Genomic DNA, 20,280 nt, shown 5'->3' on the forward strand with positions numbered 1-20,280 from the left:
TTCAAACAGAAAGGGGCTGGAAACATCACCTGCTCAAAAATCCCTTTGTGCTGAAGTCCCAAAATCCAAAGGGATTTGTGGTGGAAAAAAAAAAAAACCCAAACACTTTAGGCATCACTACCTGTGGATCTGGACGTTGAGAGCACTGATAAAGGTGCAAGGGACAGAGCACGACAGAGTTAAATGCTGGGGCTCCGCATCACCTCGAAAAGCAAAATGTTTTGTACAATTCACCCCTGTCCTTCCCACAAAGAGCGATGCTCCTGCAGGTTGTCACCAAGAGAGGGAGAGAGACAGAATTTAACAACTTGACAGGGAAAAATCACCCCAGACACTGGTTTGGTGAGAAAGACGACTGTATTTCTGCTCTTACTGTGGTGTCACATACAAGTTATAGTGTGGCTTAGTACAAGGAGACACTGGGATACACACAAATGAACCCCACTGTGAATTACATCGTCCCACCGCAGGACCAAATCTTACACCAAGCGTGCAAACGAAGCATAAACAATGTAAAAATATATTATATATTTACATACACAATCTTTTAAAAAGCTGAGATGCAAGTATAAATTCCAGAGCTAAAACATGTCAGGGAGACGAGAGGGGTTAGATTCAGCGAGCTGTTTGTAGGCAAATTTACAGTCACAAAAATAAACTTTAAAAACCCCTGGGGGAAGCCGACAGGACTTTTGGACACGTGCCCAAGAAAGGAGCCCCTGATGTCCCGTCACGCAGACGGAAGGGCTCAGCAATTTAGTGACAGACGGGGACGATGCTTGGCGGAAAGCAGCGACACAGCTCCAGCACTCTCACCAGAGTCGGGATTTCTGCGTCCCAAGAACGCCACAACCCGGTTATCGGAGCCGGGGCTCGCACCGCGTGGGCAGCGTTGTGTGACGAGAGATGGCTTTTATTGAAACGACCGATGCTAAAACCACTTGCAAACCCCTCAGTGGGTGCCACGGCTTTGGGCAGAGAAGCGAGATGAGCTATTCCGTCCTCTGCTAGGCATGCCGGCAGCCTGACCTCAGCAGCAAGGGAGATTTTAGCATTTAAAAGCCCGAGTATTAGTCTCCTAAGTAAGCACATGCCACATCGACAGCCTTTGGCTGGGTTTAGCGACTCCGGCAGGTGCCCTGGCAAGAGCTGGCTGCAACCTTGGTTTACGTGTTGACCTAAAGGTGTTCCTCGATCTAATTAAGTCACTTGAGGATCTTCCTACCCAAGAAGCCAGGGAACGCTATCAACAGGTGCTGGGAAACACTTCCAAAATCCCCTCAACAGCTCAAATGAGTTACTGCGTGCTTGAACCACTCATCTTCCCAAGCAAAACCCAGAGCAGCGAAGGCGTGGATGGAGCCTTCGAGTGTGGAGAGGGATTCACACACGGCTAAGTCAGAGCACACCGCTAGGATAAGGTAACAAAGGACAGTCCAAGATACTCCCCGGCAGACGGCTGCGCAAAACCAGACCAGGAGTTTTGTGTGTGGCACGAGAGAAAGCTGGGCTGACGTCAGAGCACCTAGGACCTTCCGCTCGCACCTCACTTGGTCACAAACCCCTGAGCAGGTCCCTGCCACACAGATTGCCAAAAAGGCACTTCAGGGAAGGCTCCAGCAGCACCCTGAGAAGCAGCAGGACAACCCTGTCTGGGAGACTCCTTCAAACGCCTGCCTTGTTCACCTTTCCAGGGGCTTCCTCTGCCTCTCTTCTCACCCACCTACAGAATTATTCATGGAAGTTGCCATTTCCAGTTTGTAGCAGCCAGCACCATCGCCCCAACAAGGCAAAACACTGGCCTGGATTCTGCCAGAGCAGCAGCCCAAAACCTTTACCCAGCCTGAAGGACGTACAGTTAACAAGGATGATGTTGAAGGTTTCAAGCTTCTCAGGGTAGCTGCCAGCAGGGAGCACAACACCGGGACTGAAGAGGCCAGTAAATCCACTCAGGTTTTGGGTTTGTCAGAGCAGTGCCGTGCACGGATGAAATGCAGAGGGAAGGCTTCACTGCCATCAGGCAAAAGACGTGCTGGTCAAGCCCAGCCGTTTCCCGCACACCACGAGTGTAGACCTGTCACCATTATGCCGGTGACACTTGCTGGGAGCTGACCCTGGGTACCTTTCGCATTATTGAGTCCCATGTCTCCTTCCCTCTCTCATCCTGCTGTTACAGAGAAGCTGAGCAAAGAAAAGGAAACATAGTACTGCCTACAAAAACTATTATTCTTTTTTTTTTTTTTTAGAAGAATCGTATTCATGTTTCTCCAGAGGTTCAGGTAGGTAAGCCTTTGCCCAGCACATCTTTCACCCAAACACCTGATTCGACATGCTACAAATTTGAGTGTGAAATATGGTATTAAGTTCCTTTTTAAAATGATCCTGGATAGCAGCCAGAATCAGCATTCTCCACCTCTGACAGAGCCTTGAGATGACTAGTGCTCCTCTGCTGCTGGCCTGTCCCTTGGGGCTCATCCAGACCACAGGAGAGAGCTGACTTTGTGTACACTGTGTAAAAAGAAAATACCAGAAGATGCGGGGTACGGGCTGAAAGGTACGTAGGGATTTCTGCTGCAAAGGAAGGCTCATCTCTCCCTCTCTCTCTGAGGAGCAGTGCAAAAGGAGCTGACTTTCACACAGCAGGGTTCTTTGCTCCACACATCTGGGGCACTCACAAGGACAAGATGTCGGGGTGCTGCAGCCATGAGGTACGAACCTCCAGCTCCTGGAAGGCCCAGGACTTCCACCCGAGAGCTGCCCTGCACTGGGAGCAACCCAAAGAGTGGATCTAGGCCTGCTGTGTGTAAGCACGTGGAGTCTTTTGCCTCACCACCAGACACAGGGACTCCCAGGGAGGTTACAGAAAGACTAGATTGACATAATTAGCCAAACTTTAAATGGTTGAGTAAAAGCAATTAGGAAAAACCCCTACTGCAGACAGACAAACCAAGCAGCACTGGGTGGGTTCCTTCTCTGCCTCTCGTACATCTCTTGTGTGTACCATGCCTTTGGGGGGCAATTCAAACATCCAGCACCTTCAGAGAGGATTGAAGTCCAAGCGTTAGAAGTCACTGAGGATACTGATGTCTGCAAACTCGTTCCTGTACCGGTAAGCGTACAAACTGAGCAGGAAGGCCCATTTCAAGGAGATGAAACTCCAGACGCACGACAGGTAGTAGCTTCTGGGATCAGTCAGGGCTAGGAGAGAAAAGGATACAGATACATTTAAAAATCCCATTTATCCCTCATGCAGTCCCACCAGGAAGAACTCAACTCAGCCTCCCAGTTCCTGGGAGCTTTTCAGCCTGCAGCTAAAGATCCTGTTCTGCAAGCGAGGCTTAGGCAGTGCCTTAATCCCAGCTCTCTTGGCCCAGACCCCTGCCACAGGAGAGTATTCCGGTCACAGTCTGAAGAAGGTCGTTACTATCTCCCGAGAAGCAGACCCAAAGAGCTCTAAGGTCACCCATGCAGCCACCCCAAACTCTCCTTGCTTAGGAGAGGGATGAAGTCCACGTGAATTCCTGGATGGCAGAAACATGCAGCTCAAGAAAACAACCTCACCCTGCAGTTCTTAATCTCTCTCACCCTGCAGTTCTTAATCTCTCTCACCCTGCCTTACTACTACTCCCTTCTCCCCCACCACGGCAGGGAGAGAGGAAATCTGCACATCTAGGGGGAAAACAGAAGAAATAAAACATATTCTCCTTCTAAAAATGCTTTTACCGGTTGTTGTGACTGATATTTAACACATAATACTGGTGCACTTCAACCTGTACTGCAGGTCTTCAATACGTGATAATCACGTTAGTGGATGACATGAACAGACTCTTTTTAGAGAATCTTTGCAAATCAACACATTTCTTCTTTATCTATTATAAAACTGCCTCTACTCAGGGATTACTTTGAAGTCAAGTGGGTATGGTTCTGCTTTCTGAGTGCATGTCAGCAGTCTTCATGTTTATTTTGAATGTTTAGGGGTTTTTTGCTCTAGTTGTCAACAATTTGGAAATACACTTACGTAACCTAATGCGGAAAATAATTCCACCTCTAAGTACAAGGTGCTTGGTCATTATTAAAAAACATAAAGGTAGATAATTTTTTTGAAGATTACACAAAGCAATACTTACTCAGTAAATCCCACTCATTAAATGTATCAGTCCTAAACCTTCCATACATAAATAACCATTGCAGATATTCTACTTTCCCCCAGAATTAGGGCTTTCCCTAAAATACCCCCATTTCCCTAAAAAAACCCTCCAAATATTTCCCCCCAAAAAGTTTTCCTCGTATCTCCAAAAAAGGAGGTAATGAAAAATATTTGGTTTTCTTTTTACGTTTGTCTTTCTAACGATGGTGTACAAGTATATTTTCATAGCCTTCCACCAGGCTGAAGCGCTCGAAATCTCCACGGGGAGTGTATTTAGGTTTTCGGTGGGTTACGACCCCAACACAGCTTGCCTACCACCACGAGTACAACAACAACAGGATTCTTAGTGGCTATCAGCCCAAATGCAGCAAGCAACAAACACAGACAACTTCTAAAAAAAACAAACCCCAAACTTTCTCTCTTTGGTCTATTGCCAAGCAAATACTGGGAGTAATTATGTGAACCCTCCTTTGACAACGTTAAATATTTTATAGCAACACAGCTTTATATGCTGACTAAGTTTAGAAGGCATTTTCACCCTGCTGACTCGTGTTTGGATTTCAATATCCTCACCCACCTGCTTTATGAGCGCTGAAGAGACAATGTTTAAGAGCACTTGCTTTATTTGTCCTGGAAATAAGTAAATTCCAGTTCCTGTGGGAAATAATACTGGAAAACGGCTTGCCAGCAGTCCTATAGACTAGGCCTATTGAGGCAGCTATCAAATATTAGAGGATGCAGCTATCAAATATTAGATGATGCCCCAAGACAGCGGCACTCATCGGGCAGCAGAATTACTCATCACAGCAGAAAAATGAAATGCAACAGCATTCTTGCAGCCCAAAAGTCTCTCAACACCTCGCAGCAGAGATGGCAGGAGCACCCCCGGCTTCAAACCCAGTTCTGCTTTGTAGGCTTTTCTGTTCCTTCAAATCCAATCCCAGTAATCCCAGCATCGCTAGTCATTTCTCCCAGTTGCCTATTGTAACAAAGTACTTACACTGGTGCTTGGTGATGGCCAGAACGAGGAATGTGCAGAATCCCACCACTGAGAGAGCTGAGAAGAGGATCCCGATGAAGAGGAAGAACCTCAGCCCTTTTAACCAGGTCCTCCAGTAATCCTGCACATACATCACATGCGTGATTAGGGCCCAGAGCGCCAGAACACCTGCTCAATTAGACAGCAAGGGGAATCAGTACCGTGCATCACACTGCAACACAGAAAGGCGTCTAATAAATACACATCTCGTTAAACCCCAAGGAACGCTAATGCTTCGTGGCTGCGTCCCCCGCAAAGAGAGGGGAAATACCCGAATAAACGGCTGCCTGCGCAAGCATCGCTCTCCACCACCACCCCAGCCTCCCCGTTTTTGCTTTAAGATACAGATCTTGATTACAGGCTGGCCCAGAAAGGACTTGGTTCATTGAATGGTTCCCCCCAAAATAATGTTTGTTTTCCTGTTTGGACCAGACCCATTTAATGCATACTCAGGGCAGTTTTACTTAATTCTCCATACAGCTTTCAGGACATCACACAAGCCAAGCGCTTGGCAAGAATTAGCACATCTCTTCGCAAAGGCCAGGCAGCCCCTTCTACACATGGAGACAATGATGAAGAGCACCACTACGTAACCACTGATTTTAGACACCTAAACCAAGACGTACTGGACCTGTTCAGTACTCAGGGTTTCACATCATGTCTTTTAGCTCCCGCCTATCTCTAGTGAACGTCACAAAGAATCCGTTTATACAAATCCCCTCCAAACACTTCAAGTGGTTCAAGTAAAGGGGTGTAGAAGTTCAGCTCCCAGATGATTCATACACACAATTCCCACTTATGGCAAAGCATGCTAAGCATGTTTAAGGTGGCCTAAAGCTAACTCTGTACTTTTGGGTCTGGCCCAAAATGCCTGGATTACATAACCGGACAGATATCTGAGCACATATAGTTTATTTATTTTTTATTTTTTTTAAAGACCAGCCAAATTCACTCTGGCTTTCATAGCAACAGCAAAAGGCATTTTCTTAAGCTTAGGTGACAAGTCCATAACCAAGTTTCAACTCCCTTGTCAAAAGGGAGGAAACGGGAGGTTAAAAAAAAAAAAAAGGATGAAAGCATCCAAATAACAGCTGTAAACAGTTTCTGCTATGGGGAAAAACGATGTCTTGTTCTAAAAATTGCTACCTTTTTACCACACTTCTGAAAAAAATTAGAAGAGACACTCAATACAACTGTCCGTTCACATGCTTAAAGCCTGTCAAAGTTTTTATAACCGGCCAGAACAAGGCTGCCTGTCATTCCCCATAATACAATCCCAACTACAAGCAACATCGTCAACTCCAATTATAGCAAGCTGTTCCTCTGTTTAAAGTCGCAGCGCTGAAGAGTATGACTAAATCTCCTTAAGCTGCTAACTCAGCCTATAGTTAGTGCCACTTTACAGACTTAAAACATTTGACTCATTTTGGCAAAGACCTTGGCGGCCCTTCTGAAATGTGAACCTCCAGTGGTGCAACTAACTGGCTTGTATTTCTCTTTTGCTGCCACCTCCTTTCCAGATTTTATTTAAAGGGCAGCAAGGGGAAAAAAAAAAAAAAATAACACCAGGCTGCTTTATATGGTATCCTGCAATAACACAGACCTCCCTCTGCGGCTGCTTCTCAACATCAAAGGAAACGAAAAGCAGCCTTGCCCACTACAAGATAAACATTTTAATACTAAGGACAGCCACGCATCTTGCCAGAGCTCATTTGTTACTGGATATGGTCATTATACCCAAGGCTTAAAAGAACGTACTATAGCCCAGACAAAACCAACTGTGTCAAAACCGATAGCTGAGCACAGCTCGGAGTCGCCCCACAAACCCGCTGGACTTGCTTTTCAGCTCCCAAGCAGCTTTCAGCTCCTTTCTAGCAGGTTTTCTGTCCTCGCTGGCCACACGGACACAGGATGTGCTGCAGGTGCACGGCAAATGAAGCTGAATACACACAAAGTCAGTTCCAGACTAGACAGGAGAACCCTGGCAATGCTTTTTGCCTCTTCAGTGTCTTGGGACGGGGCAAAGAAAGTCAAAATACTCTCCATGGTGGCCCACAAAAGAGCTGGGTGGAAAAAGGACAACCTTCAAAAGAAAAACCTGATAAAAGCAAAAGCACTCAGGGTGAACTAAAAACCCGCGGGTCAAGTGCTGATATCCGGGACAGATGGAGCTCACAGACTTTTTATCACAGCAAACATGCAAGGCAGAATCAGTCCATTACTTCATCTGGTCAGACCTGCTGTACCTAAGCAGTGTCTAAGCGTGTTTTCTGGCTTCGGCAGTGAGGATTTTAATTCTGAGAGTCTCATCAAGTCAGCTACAGATACTGCTTTCCATGACTGTTCAATACAGGCTAGCACTACACACACGTCCTAGAGATCACAAAGCTGGCAGACGCTATGTTGGAGTTCTGCAGATGCAGAAGACGATAATTGCGTTGGCAATGCTTTTCAAAAAGCCTGCCACGGGATTTGGTGGAAAAGTCTATCACTCAGCTTTCTAAACCACCACTTCCCCAACTTGGTATTACCTTTAAGCTTGTTCTCGAGCAAGTTCAACTCACTTTAAAAAAAAAAAAAAAAAACACAACAGGGAACTTGCGTTTTTCAGTCAGCAAAACAACCTGTTTCCCCCCCCAGGCGCTTTCAGATGACTTGGCACAATTTATTTGAACTTGCTGAGTCAAGTTGCTGGTGTTTCCACACCAAAACTGCCGCTGATACTCTGAAAGCTCTCTGTGGCAAGAGCAGAGGCAGCACATGATCTTCCCCCTGACCCTAAAGCCTGATGCAGCACTTGAAGCTGTTTGGCAAACCGTTGCGTTCAGTTAATTCTTAACATCTGGAGTAACTGCCCCACACGTGAGTAAGCAAAAAAAGGCTCATGACAACTTCACCACGCGCTGAAGGACAGAGTTTGGTCACACGGTCATTAAAGACAGGGTATCTTTTTACAGGCAGCTCAGCCAACATCACATTCATTACCACGTGAAATAGAGGGGAAAGGAGTCTCCTCTAACTCCAGCCGTACGCTCGCCTCCTCTCCCTTACACCCCTACGGCAGTCCAGTCCTTTGGTGGGTCTACACAGCTTGCAGAGCAGTTGATTTTTCTTTTTTTTTTTTTTCCTTTAAAATGGCAGAAAAGCATTCCAAAAAGTTAAATCAGCTCACAGCACTGTCTAAAAAAACATCAACACTGACGTAAAAAACACTGACAGTATGCATTCAGGGACAGGTAAGAGAAATGAGAACTGGACTTGCTTTTTCAATTAATTTGCTCATCCTGAGCTTGTGAGATGATACTCGGACAGGCACTCAAACCCCACCAGCGCTGCTCAGAACTAGGGAATAGGCACAAAAAAAAAAAGCGCAAACCCACCATCCAGACGGTGACAGATGCATGGCAATTGAAGGAGCATCCCAAGTGGGATGAAGCTACATAATAGCAGGGCATAACAGACCAAACTCTGAGTGTGAATACACGGGAAAAACAAACAATTATTGCAGGGAATCTAATTTAAGCAGAGTATATTGCTAAATACAGTTATCACTAACCAAACACAAATACATGAAAACATGTACTTTTGCTAAAAAGCCTTCTTTAAGCTAACTGCTTATCTACATGCGGCATTCAGCGGGGAAGAAAACCCCACGCTATTTCTAACTTACTCCAGAGGAGAAGTGTCCGTGAATGCTGGAATGGAGCATTTGATTCATGTTTAATTCAACTGAAACTGGGTTCAGAAAAAGAAAAATCACCTCCTATTCACCAATATACATAAGGTAAGGGGTGAGAAGAACAAATTAGTTGTGCTGATTTACAGAAAGGACTTTCATTATCACACAGAGAAACTAAAACCATATTAGTATTTTTAGTTAATGTGAAATCACTCACTTTGTAGACCTTGAGAGTCAAAGGTTTGCAGGTTTAACACAAACCCATCGGCTCTATGTAGGCAACAGAAGAGCAGCTAGCTCATTCAGCTGTACAAGTGAAACAGGTTTTACTGGAATAGGAAATAAGAGTTATGTCTCCTTTAAAGTCTGGAATGATTAACTACAGGACCTGCCGTTTTTCACCTCGAATTCCCCCCAAATCCCCTCCTCCTCCACAACCACAGTCGTATTCTCCAGTGGAATTGCACTTTGCACAGAAGCAAAACCTGAACTTGCAGACGTAGCCCTGGAGTAGCAATGGTGACGGTCAGCTCCAGTTACACCGTCTGCTTAAAATAGCGTCAGAAAATCTTGCACCCAGAGAAACATTTGTCTTGGTGGATTTACCCTGCACATCATGGTTGGAATGACCCTAAAATAAGAGCCGCTCACAATAAGACACAATCAAGGGATTTCCGACGTAGAGCAACGGGAAAATTACCTCTAAATCAAAAACTAATTATCCCAAGTACACAAAGCTCCAGGAAAAGGAAACTGGATCAAACAACCATGAGTGCATCTGAAACAACAGTGACAGAGGCAGGGTTTTTAAAACAAGAGTTAGCAGGTATTTTGACAAGACAAATTCATATTTAAGATACAAAAACTTACAGCATACTTGGAACAAGTTTAAATAAATTCTAAAAGGCAAGTTCAAAAGCAGGCTCGCCCTCAGTCGGTAACCTAGTACAGAAAAACACTAATATCTAAATATTTTGATAAGCCCTTTCGAAAGTTTGGCATACTTGAGCTCAAGTGAAACAAAACTTTCCCTTTCTCCAAACATAAAACCAAACCCAGTGACAAACAAAAGGTTTTCTCAGACCCCTGCTCATCACTGCCCGATTCTTCGGTCCCAGTAAAACAAGTTGCATTGTTGACCAGGAATAACAGCCCAGCTGCCTTCCCTGAGGTCAGAGCAGCCAGAGGCCAAACGTGTCAGGCCACGTTTGCACGCCGTGGAAGGACACTGTGTACGACACTAATGGGCGTTACAGATTCTAGGAAAAAACAACAAATGTGCAAGGGAGGCCAAAAACCCAAGCAAACACGTAAGACGCAGAAGCTATTCCGCAATGAGCATTCTTATTCCAGCATTCTGAAGCTCAGAATGCGTGTTGATGATGGCAAACAAAACGACAATAAGAATGAAAAACAATATTAAAAACTACTTGTGCAGTCCTGGAAAATATGAAGCCTATGGTGACCAATTAGAAGAATTTTTTTCAGAGTGCTTACAAAGCCTTCAGTCATTTTCCATCTAAACAATCTTTTTTTTATATGCTCTATTACTCTAGCTGAGGCATTAGAAATACATACTCTAAAAGGAGCCTGAGCTTCGCCATCCTACGGTTGTTTTGCCATTTCTAAGTTTTGAAAACTTTGTCTTGTCTGCTTGATTCTCTGAAAGGGTAAAACATTTTCTTCCGGGAGCTAAAGCCAAGCTAGCTCAGCCTCAGCTGGTTTTGGAAGAGGTTAAAAACGGGTTTTCTTAAACAGCTCTTCTGCCAAAATAGCTGGGGATCAACACTGAAATATTTCCAGCTCTCGAAGGAGAGGAGTCTTTGGAGTATTCTAGTACAAAAGTGGTTTTCACTTGGCAAAATTTCCCTCTGGACACGTGCGATCCAGTGCTTTACTATTCCAGGCCGTTTCAGTTTGGAGGAAAGCAAGATTGGGCCGCACACATGGGAGAAGAAAATCTGGCGTTGCGGCTTGTCGTTCAGCACCGAGTCGGTCTGCTCAGCTGTTTTCAGAAGCAGGAAACAAGATTTACAGATTTCAGATGCTCTGGGCCTCTATCACTCACATCTCAGATGAAACCAACATCACATTTTCCAGCACATCAGCAGCACTTACAAGGGACTCATTCTCTCCTTGCAGCTTCACTAAATTACGATTAAGAGTAAGCCACGTGCAATCTTTTCTGCATTTCCTTTTAGCATGCTTTCCCTCCCTTTTCTCCATTCCTTAAGACGATGGACTAAAGGAGTTGCGAGCCAAGCCTTAATTGACCAGTATGTAGTATTTTATATGCAAATCCAAACATTTAAGAATGTTTTTACTTCATAACTGCAAGGCTTTTTGGCCGTGCTATTCTAGCCCTGGCTAGGGAAAAAGCCAATTTGCATAAATTTATCTAGCGTACGCGAGTTAGATTAGTTATCAGTCTTCAGAGAATCACTACTTTTGTACGCGACAGATGCTGCGTTCAGCATAAACTAGCTTCTACTACTTTCACTTATCAGATATTTTTAAAGTTTCAAATGTCTGAAAAGTACATTTTGTGTTTCATCTTCCTTGCAGCTGCTTTAATATCTGTTCCACATTATATTCGCAAAGCACAAGCTCTGTATTTTGCCAGAAATATCTGAGCAGCTTGGAAACAGCCAATAAAGTCTCTTTGGAGTGGAAAAAAAATAATCCCTCTCTTTCGATTAAATTTAAGGAGAGAAGATACATACACAAGAACATTAAAAGCCACTCAGGAAAGGGCTGGATACATCCTGAAAACATTTAATTGCTTTCTTCTCTTTTAAATTGCCTCTGGCAGAATAGAAAACATGAGAGTTGCTTAGAGATTCATGGCCTACTTAAAAAAAATATTAATTTAAGGCAGTGAGGGGAGAAGGTCAAACATACAAACAAGCAGTAAATTATAAAAGCCACTGTGACTAGCTCAAAATTAAATGGCAAACCACCGAGACAGCCAGTATTAGCTCAGGAATGACTTTCTGGGGCCTGCGATTAGTCAATTAAGTTGCTGTCCCTCGGGTTATCAGAAGCACTCGATGGGGTGTTTCTGCTTCAAACAAGGATATGATACACAGGTCTGTATCTAATTTAAGATGATCCCAAAATTCCCAAGTATGCATGCCCAGAGGCATATTTAAGATTTTGAGGATTAGTGAGTTGATTTAACTAGGCATTGCGTGGGGGGTTTATTATTCTGAAAGCCAACCGGAAAGACTGGAAAGGTAGTTTGCTCAGCACCTGAAATTACACGCTTCTGGTTTCATAACTAGAGGTAACTCAGGGCGCTTGTTACAGACTCATCAGTATGTGGCAATTTTCCCTCCACAGAACTTTAATACTAGAACTTGGAGTAAATAGATATCTAAGTCTTTACTCTATAGGAAATGTAGCAGAGCAAGTAAAAGTACAAGCAGCAGCGGAGGGCAGATTTCAATGCAAAATGTAGCAGGAAAGGTTCTCTAGAAGATAAGCAAAAGATAAATAAACTGATTACAAAGATATACATTCCTGATTGCAGACAGGAATCAGAAGGACTTCTTACAGAGAGGAAGTATACGGATAAACACCCTAAACCACACGTCCCCTGACAAAGCAAAGGAACATCAACAAAAGCTGCAGCAGGCTGCAATCCATCTCTCCAACACAGGCAAGAGAAAAGCAACGACAAACACACAGGAGGTGATGGGAAAGCCAGAAGGATAGTTAAAACTAGATAAACATCTACAAACACACACTCCCAGAGAAGGCTGGCTGGCAAAGCCTCAGCTTAATCAGAGGCCTATTAACGAGGAACTGCTGCAAAGCTGCCAAATACACTAGCCTAAACAATTTTCTGCCCCCCACACACGGTGTCAGAGCTCCCAGCTTCAACAACCTGACCTGCAACTCGCTCTCAGGGGGCTCGGATCCCTTTTTGAAGCCTCTGAATGAAAAAGGCACATATAAGCCCCCAAAAAACCCAAAACACCCCATTTGTGCTAAAGACAGCACACCTCCAGCACAGGGGTTTGATGTCACAACAACATCGCTGCAGCAGCGCACACGCTGCACCCCAGGACTTGAGCTGCGTCACACGTTTTGGGGGAGAAACCGTCTTTCTGCATTGCGTTATCCAGTACGACATGCAGAAAGTTGCAACAGGTTTATTAGCAGACTGAAGGGCACAAAACAATACCTGACAATTAACTTGGCAACATCTACACAGCGGAAAATTTCAGCAGCTCACCCACCACTTCCTTTCCTGCCATTCTCTGCCAGTAGAAGTAACTACTAGTTAGCGCGTTACAATAAAAAACCGGATGATTTAATGAAGTACGCCAGAAACAAACCAAGTGAACGCCCTGCTTACCTGAAACTGAAGTATCCACAGTGTCTAAGCATAACGCGAACCTCCTACACACCGCGATTTTTTTCTCATGACAGTCTTACTTCAGCAAGTAGCCTTTGCTTCATTGCACGGAAAAAACATGGCTTTTTTTTTTTTTTTGGCTACTCCTCCACAACTAAACAAGCAACCACTTAGCTCTCTACCCGTGCAGGCTCCAGCGTGCAGGATGTGAAACGTCGATTTGTAAAGGCTAGCAATGAACCAAAGGCACAACTTGACTTTAACATTTGTCAATGTTCTGTCATTAACAGAATGACTTTAAAAGGTCCTCCCATATATGGGTTATATTCCCACTCCTTCCTGGCCCCTCTGTTGTGGGGATAACGACGTTTGTGAGACAGCGTACTACATATACTCAGTTCAGGGGTGGCAACCTAAAAAAAAAAGTCTCATCTCAAACCTTTGGAGCATATTTCACCTATTGAGACATCGAGGGGGTCGAAAAGTCAAGAAGAAGGGCAGGAAAAAGCAGCCGTGCCTATGATGACAGGAACCCCTTAAATCAGCTTCGTCTAACACCAAAACATACATTTCTTAATCTGTTTCTCAGGCTTTGTGATCCTACTGTGACTCTACCTATAGACATTTCAACAGATGTTTGAGCACACAAATTCATAGAGCCCAACCTAACAAGTGACCGTTTTTTTTTAATTTTGTTTCTTGCTTACCTGGCTCCTCGTTATCTGAACTAGCTCGAATTACCTAAACCTCCTCCTCTCTGCAGACAACTATCTAAATAACCTCAGCACAGACAGCGCAGGGTGGTTCCTCCCTCTGCTTTCTCACCAACCTCCTTCTAGAACACGGACTCCCAAAATTCCTCTGTGAACACCAAGACAGCACGCGCATGCAGCATGAAGTATTACTTCTTATTTTCTTGTGCATTTCTGGGGTACAACGCCGCAGCTTTCCTCGTGCCACCTAGTAGAGCAAGATAAACATGTTGGAATTGCTTAATTCCAGCTGGAATGAAATCTTTTTGGAAGGAGAGGAAGCAGAGAGACAACCAGAACCCTGTGCCTCAACTGCTCTGACAGCACAGCAAATACCAAGAGGTAGCCAGGAGCGCTGGCGTTGCTCACACACCAGAAATAAGCCAGACTCTTTACAAAAGTTTAACTCCTCCTCCTCCTCCAGGTGTTTACTCATTAACTAAGATCCACAACCAATGTAGGCATCTGAACCTCACTGATTTCAGTGAACGTTAAGATGCGTTTTACAGCCTCTGGCCTGTACGACAAGCAGCCCAAACACTTATTTCAGAGCGTCTGGCACAGATGCTTTCAGCAGGTATAAACATCAGGAGGCTGGTGCTTTTCTTTTCTTTCCTGAAAATACAGAGCACATGTAAATATAGGTTGCCAGACCAAAAATTTACTAGGAAATTCGGCAAAGCTTTTAACTGTAACTTTGAAATGAAATCTTCTCTTCAGTCACAACGCTTGCTAGCACGTGGGGCTTACTCTGACAGCCACGCGCAATTTTAGCCTCAAACTTCTACAAGTTTTTGCTCCATAACATTGTGAGTTTTACAACATCATTAACTAAAGCTCTTCCACCACAAACAGCAAGTTTGCTAGATTTCGTTGCAAAACCCTTCTTGGGACCAAGACGACAACTAGAATAATTCCATCTTCACTAGTGAGGTTATAAAATACACAAATTAATTTCCTTTTTCCTAAGGGATGAGCAACAACAGACGCAGTTAACGTGTCCCATAAAGCACGGTTTTGCAGTTCAAGTTGCAAATACAGCCAGACACTGTGAGCTAAAGTCTCCCAAACAGATTTTTATTCAAAGTCATTCCTTCACGGGCACAGCAACTCCCTCCAGGAGGTCAGGAGTTCCTGGGGAGGTCACAAAAGCATCACCTGGAGATTTCCCAAAACGGAGCACAGCCCAAAAAAAACCTCCATCCTGCTGTCAACTACCCTCCCCGCCGTAGGGAGCTTTATTCCCCGCCACGCACCACGCGCCCGGTTCTGACAACTCGGCCACGGCGATTCGAAGACAAGGGACGCGTGGAGGTGGGGGCATCGCCACGCGCCGGCAGCCGGGCGTCGAGGCCATCCCGCCGCCCTGCCACGAACCGTTGCTTCCCTCCGTTTTCAGGCTGCTGGGTGATTTTTGGGGAGGTAAGAACACACACCCAGGCGGGGACCCCGGGGCGGGGGAGCTCTGGGCTCACCCACCCTCCTGGGTGCTTTGAGGGGTCCCCGCTCACCCCCGCCCCGTCCCCCCTCACCCCAGGGACCACCTGCAGCAGCACTGAGGCGAAGCCACCCCTTCCACAGCCCGTCACCCCCAAGGGAAGGCGCTCCTCGCCCTCACCCCCTCCCTCAGCACCCACCGGCGGGCCCCGCAGCGCGAGTTACCTCAGGCGACGGCACCCCGGCCGCCCCCCACCCACCCCCTGCAGCTCTCCCCCCGCCATCTCGTACCCGAAAGCCCCCCCGCCGCCGCCGTGGCGGGCTGTCGGAAGGCCGGAGCCAGGCTCCAGGTGAAGAAGGCCGAGAAGCCCATGAGGGCGCCGGCCGCCGCGTAGGCCAAGCGGAGGGCGAGCTGCCGGCTCACCGCCATCAGAGCGCTGCTGCGCCGCCGCGCCGCGCCGCCCGCCGATCACCCGGCCCCGCCCACCGCCCCGCCCCGGCCCCGCCCCGCGCCAGCGCGCCCCCTGGCGGCCGGGGGGACCGAGGGGAAGCCCGGGGAAGGGGGCGGGGGGACACGGAGGGGGACGACACGGGGGGTGGGGAGGGGGGGCGTGGGGGTCACCGGGGTGGGGACACGGGGGATGTAGGGGTCACGGGGGTGGGGACACGGGGGTGGGGGCAAGGGGGATGTGGGGGACACGGGGACACGGGGAATGTGGGGGTCACTGGGGTGGGGACACAGGGGTGGGGGCACAGGGGATGTGGGGGACACGGGGACACGGGGAATGTGGGAGTCACTGGGGTGGGGACACAGGGGTGGGGACACAGGGGATGTGGGGGACACGGGGGGGGTGTGGGGGTCACTGGGGATGTGGGGGATACAGGAGTGGGGACACAGGGAGGTGTGGGGGACACGGGGGGGTGTGGGGGTCACTGGGGATGTGGGGGATACAGGAGTGGGGACACAGGGAGGTGTGGGGGACACGGGGGGGCGTGGGGACACGGGGGTGGGGACACGGAGGATGTGGGGGGCACGGGGGGCGTGGGGACACGGGGGTGGGGACACGAGGGGGTGTGGGCGACACAGAGGGGGGACATGGGGAGATGTGGGGGACACGGGGGGACGTGGGGATCCGGGGGTGGGAACACAGGGAGACGTGGGGGACACGGGGGGGCGTGAGGGATGCAGGTGGACGTGAGGGAGCAGGGACACGGGGGGACACAGGGGACATGGGGGTGTGGGGACACGGGGAGCATGGCGACACAGGGGAGCGGGGCCACGAGGGTGTGGGGACACGGAGGCGTGGGGGGTTGTGGAGGCACAGGGGGGCACGGGGGGACAGGGGGTCATGGGGTCAGGTGGGGGGACACAGGAGGCATGGGGACACGGGAGGTGAGGGAGCACGTGGGCTTGGGGACGTTCTCTGCGCGGCTTTCGCTTCCTCTCCCGGGGAGTTTTCCTTCTTCAACCAGCACCATCCTGCTGGGCTGTGGGATTGCGGTTTGGGGACACCTAATAAAAGTTCTTAAGTAGTTTTGGGGCTTTTCTGTTCTCTTTTTTTTTTTTTAACCTTTTTTTTTTTTTAACCTTTTTTTTTTCTTCCCCCCGTGTTCTGATCTGCCGGCTCAGTTTGGCCGCGCTTAAACCCAAGGGGCAGAGACTTGCAGCGATGATGGAGACAAGAATGGGCTGTTTCCACCTATTTCGAATCAATTATTAATTGCACTTATGTAAGCGGCACATCGTCTGCCGCCCAAGGACAGCAAGGACGGATGCTCTGCCCAGAGCCTGGGAATCCATTACTTGCTCTGTTCCAGCTCGTAATGTTTTTTCCTTAATTTTCCGTGTTTAGTCTCTACCAGGATGATCTTTCCAGGCCTGGGAAAGTGCAGCTTGGCTGCCGTGGCTGCACGCAGAGGAGTCCCTGCTCTAGATGGCAGCAGCCTCCTTCCCTTTCAGCCTGAGACATCGCTGAAACAACATTTCCCCTTCTCTTCCCTCACTCTTTACCCAACGCGAGGTCTTGAAAACCACCAAGGACGGACTTTCTCCGTATATCCCACGTGAATCTCTCTGATTTCAGCCTCCTGCCACGACCCACCATGGAGAACCTGGCTCCATCTTCTCAATAACCTGCTCGTAGGTGCTCAAGGCTGCTCTTACGTGTCCCCACGATTTTTCTTTGGGTTGAACAAGCCCCATTCCCTCATGGAGAAGCTCCAGCTTCCAACTGCCCTCCAACCTCCAACCGTCTCGGTGGCCTTCTGTTGAGTTCTCTCTGGTTCATTGATGTCTAGATCATACTGGTGGCCCCAAACCGGACACAGCACCCAGATGTGGTGCAACACGTGCTGAGTGGAGGGGAACAAGTGACAAACCGTCAGAGACCACGGGGAGGATGTGGAAGAACCTCGTTTTTTGGAGGACGCGAGGATGCGGGCAGGCGCGGCGTGTCTGCAAAGGTTGACGTTCATCGGGGCTGAGGATTCAGCTCCGTCGGTTCAAGAGCAGGTCATGGGATCTGAGAGCGGAGAAAATGTTTATGCAGTGTGACCAACCCGTGAAGCCTTATCACATTCTTGGCTGGAGAATCGGAAAATTCACGGGGGAGCTCACCGCAGGGCTCGGAGGAGAGACGGCATTTCTCGGAATGCGCCGTGGGACGTTATTCCGCGCGCGCACCTCGCGCCTGAGATGCTGACCGTGCGTCGGTCACGCTCACTGGTGAAAACACGGATAATCTTGCAGCTCGTTTGGGTTCAGCAACGCCGAGTGACAGCCTGGCACATCCCGGGGCTGAGCACGAAAGACTCGGTGACATTAATAAAATATCAGGGACGGATGGATGGATGGATGAATAAAATATTGGGATGGATGACTGCGAAGAGCTGCTTGTCCTGGGTGCCTTTGGCTGGGGGAGGGACATGCTGGTAGTGGGTTTTTAGCGTAAAAGCCTTGAGATCTCCAAAAAACCTTCGTTCCTGACACCTCCTGCAGCAATCGCAGGGATTCGGATGCTGCGTGCACGTACCCGAAAGCGCAATAAGCGGCGTCAGCAAACGCCAGTCAGCTATTCTGTGTCAAAACAGGTAAAATCAGCTCCGTCTCCGTTCTCTCTGCCCAGGCTCTTCTCACACCTATTTTCCGCCAATTACCCAGCAGAAATTTGGAGACGGCTTCTGTAGTGTCATTCCAGCTCTGCTGAGTCTGCCCGAACGGCTGGTGCCAAAGACAAAAGGATTTTGCGGAATAATTTTTTTACGGGTAGAAAACCTCTCTGACCTGATCAGAAACAATAAAGTCTGGGTGGGGTTTATTTCTGTTTTGTTTTTTTTTCTTTTTTCTTTTTTTTTTTCTTTTTTCCCCTTTTTCCCCCTTTTTTGCTTTTTTCCTTTTTTTTCCCCTTTTTTCCCTTTTTTCTTTTTTTCCCTTTTTTCCCCCTTTTTTCCCTTTTTTTTTCCTTTTTTTTTCCTTTTTTTTCCTTTTTTTTTTTTTTTTTGTAGATGATCAAGGTTCAAATGGATCATTTAGGGAAGATCAGGCCACAGCAGAAAGTCATCCGGAAGGATTTGGGGAGATATAATAAGGGGAGCAGGTTTTGGGGAGCAGGTCTATCCCTTAGACCAAGCTCAGAGATGGTCGATGTGTCTTTTAAAAGGCTGCGGGAGCGACCTGGAGACCACAAGTGGGTCGATGTGTCTCCGGGCTGGGTGATGGGTTTGTTCCCATAGAAAACAGCAGGGCAAGGACATGGGTAAATACCGGGAAAGAGTAAATGCTGTTTGGGAAAATGGAATAAAGTGGCCTCGTGGACGTAATGTACATCGATTTCTAAAGAAATCCATTCTGTTGTGCTCCTTCACCTTTGCTGATGGGAAGGAAATGACTCTCCTGCGTTAATAACCAGAGAGATGAGACTCAAGAGCTGGTGGGAGATCGGGTCCCCCCCCCAGGCACCCGAATCTGTGTCAGTGCATCCCAGCACCGGGCACGGGCGGACGCGAGGAGATCCCGGAGAGCTGCTGGGGCAGGTTTGGAGGATGGGTCGGCTCAAGAACGCAGGTACCAGCTCGGATGTGGAATAGGACATGGGAGCAGAATCAACGTGCAGAAATAAGTTGGGCTGCAGCCGACACCAACCAAAAACCGATGAAGAAGCAAGCAGCGCGTGCGTCCCTGCGTCAGAAACAGGGTGAGAGCGGCGATGCTGTTTGCGATAGGCACCCAGGAGGGGCTGACATCACCCTCGGTACGCTGCTGCCGTGCGTGTCCGGGCCAGCCGGCAGTGAGAGAAACGGGGCACTTCGGGGCGTGAGTCACCTCGTCCCGAGGTAAAGATCTCAGCCAGCTCAGGAGAATCGCACCCAAGAAGCGATTGCACCTTAGCTCCCTGCCAGCACCGTGAAGGCAGGTCTGGCAGCTGCCACGAGCGTGCGCCTCGACGCCTAAAGAGTCCGGTTTGGGGCAGCGAGCAGCTTTTTGATGGGTTTGGTGTTACAGTGCACGAACATGTTGGTCCCCGGGTGGAGCAGAGCTGCCTGGGTTAGCATCCCCCCCTCAGCAAATGGGATTCTCTCCATCCACGGAGCAACAAACCCCAAATCTGCAGGAGGTAACGAGAAGCTGAGCGTGCACGGAGGTGCCCGGGGGGGTGATCAGTCCGTAGATCCTCCTTCCTTGGCCAGGAGAAAAATGCGATCACCGGACAAGGGTCCTGCACCGTGTCCAGCTAACCACCAGCTTTTTGGGGGGATGCTAAGCTAGAGGAGATGTGGTTTCCACAATTTCCCGAGCTTCTGCGTCACCCTTGTCCAGAAACGCGTCCGTTCTTGGATGAGATGAGTTTGGAGCATCCTCAGCCA

At 48.1% G+C, this 20,280-nt stretch overlaps 1 protein-coding gene across 1 annotated transcript; it reads right to left on the reverse strand.

Moving 5' to 3' along the window:
- Window positions 1-338: 338 nt before the first annotated feature.
- On the reverse strand, window positions 339-15,897 carry SLC48A1 (solute carrier family 48 member 1). The gene is made up of 3 exons (XM_054806923.1): window positions 15,709-15,897; window positions 5,148-5,315; window positions 339-3,198 (listed from the first exon to the last, which is right to left on the reverse strand). The coding sequence occupies exons 1-3, from the start codon at window positions 15,845-15,847 to the stop codon at window positions 3,062-3,064; spliced, it is 444 nt and encodes a 147-aa protein (XP_054662898.1). The 5' UTR covers window positions 15,848-15,897; the 3' UTR covers window positions 339-3,061.
- Between the last annotated feature and the right edge of the window lie 4,383 nt (window positions 15,898-20,280).

This window comes from Grus americana, chromosome 31 (genome assembly GCF_028858705.1).
Source record: "Grus americana isolate bGruAme1 chromosome 31, bGruAme1.mat, whole genome shotgun sequence".
In the NCBI taxonomy this organism is placed as follows: domain Eukaryota; kingdom Metazoa; phylum Chordata; class Aves; order Gruiformes; family Gruidae; genus Grus; species Grus americana.

Coding starts and splice junctions, on each gene's coding strand:
- SLC48A1 (XM_054806923.1), bottom strand. CDS start 15,847: ATGGCGGTGAGCCGGCAGCTCGCCCTCCGCTTGGCCTACGCGGCGGCC. Junction 5,316..15,708: donor GGCGGCGGGGGGGCTTTCGG/GTACGAGATGGC, acceptor CTAATTGAGCAG/GTGTTCTGGCGCTCTGGGCC. Junction 3,199..5,147: donor GGCCATCACCAAGCACCAGT/GTAAGTACTTTG, acceptor TTTCTCTCCTAG/CCCTGACTGATCCCAGAAGC.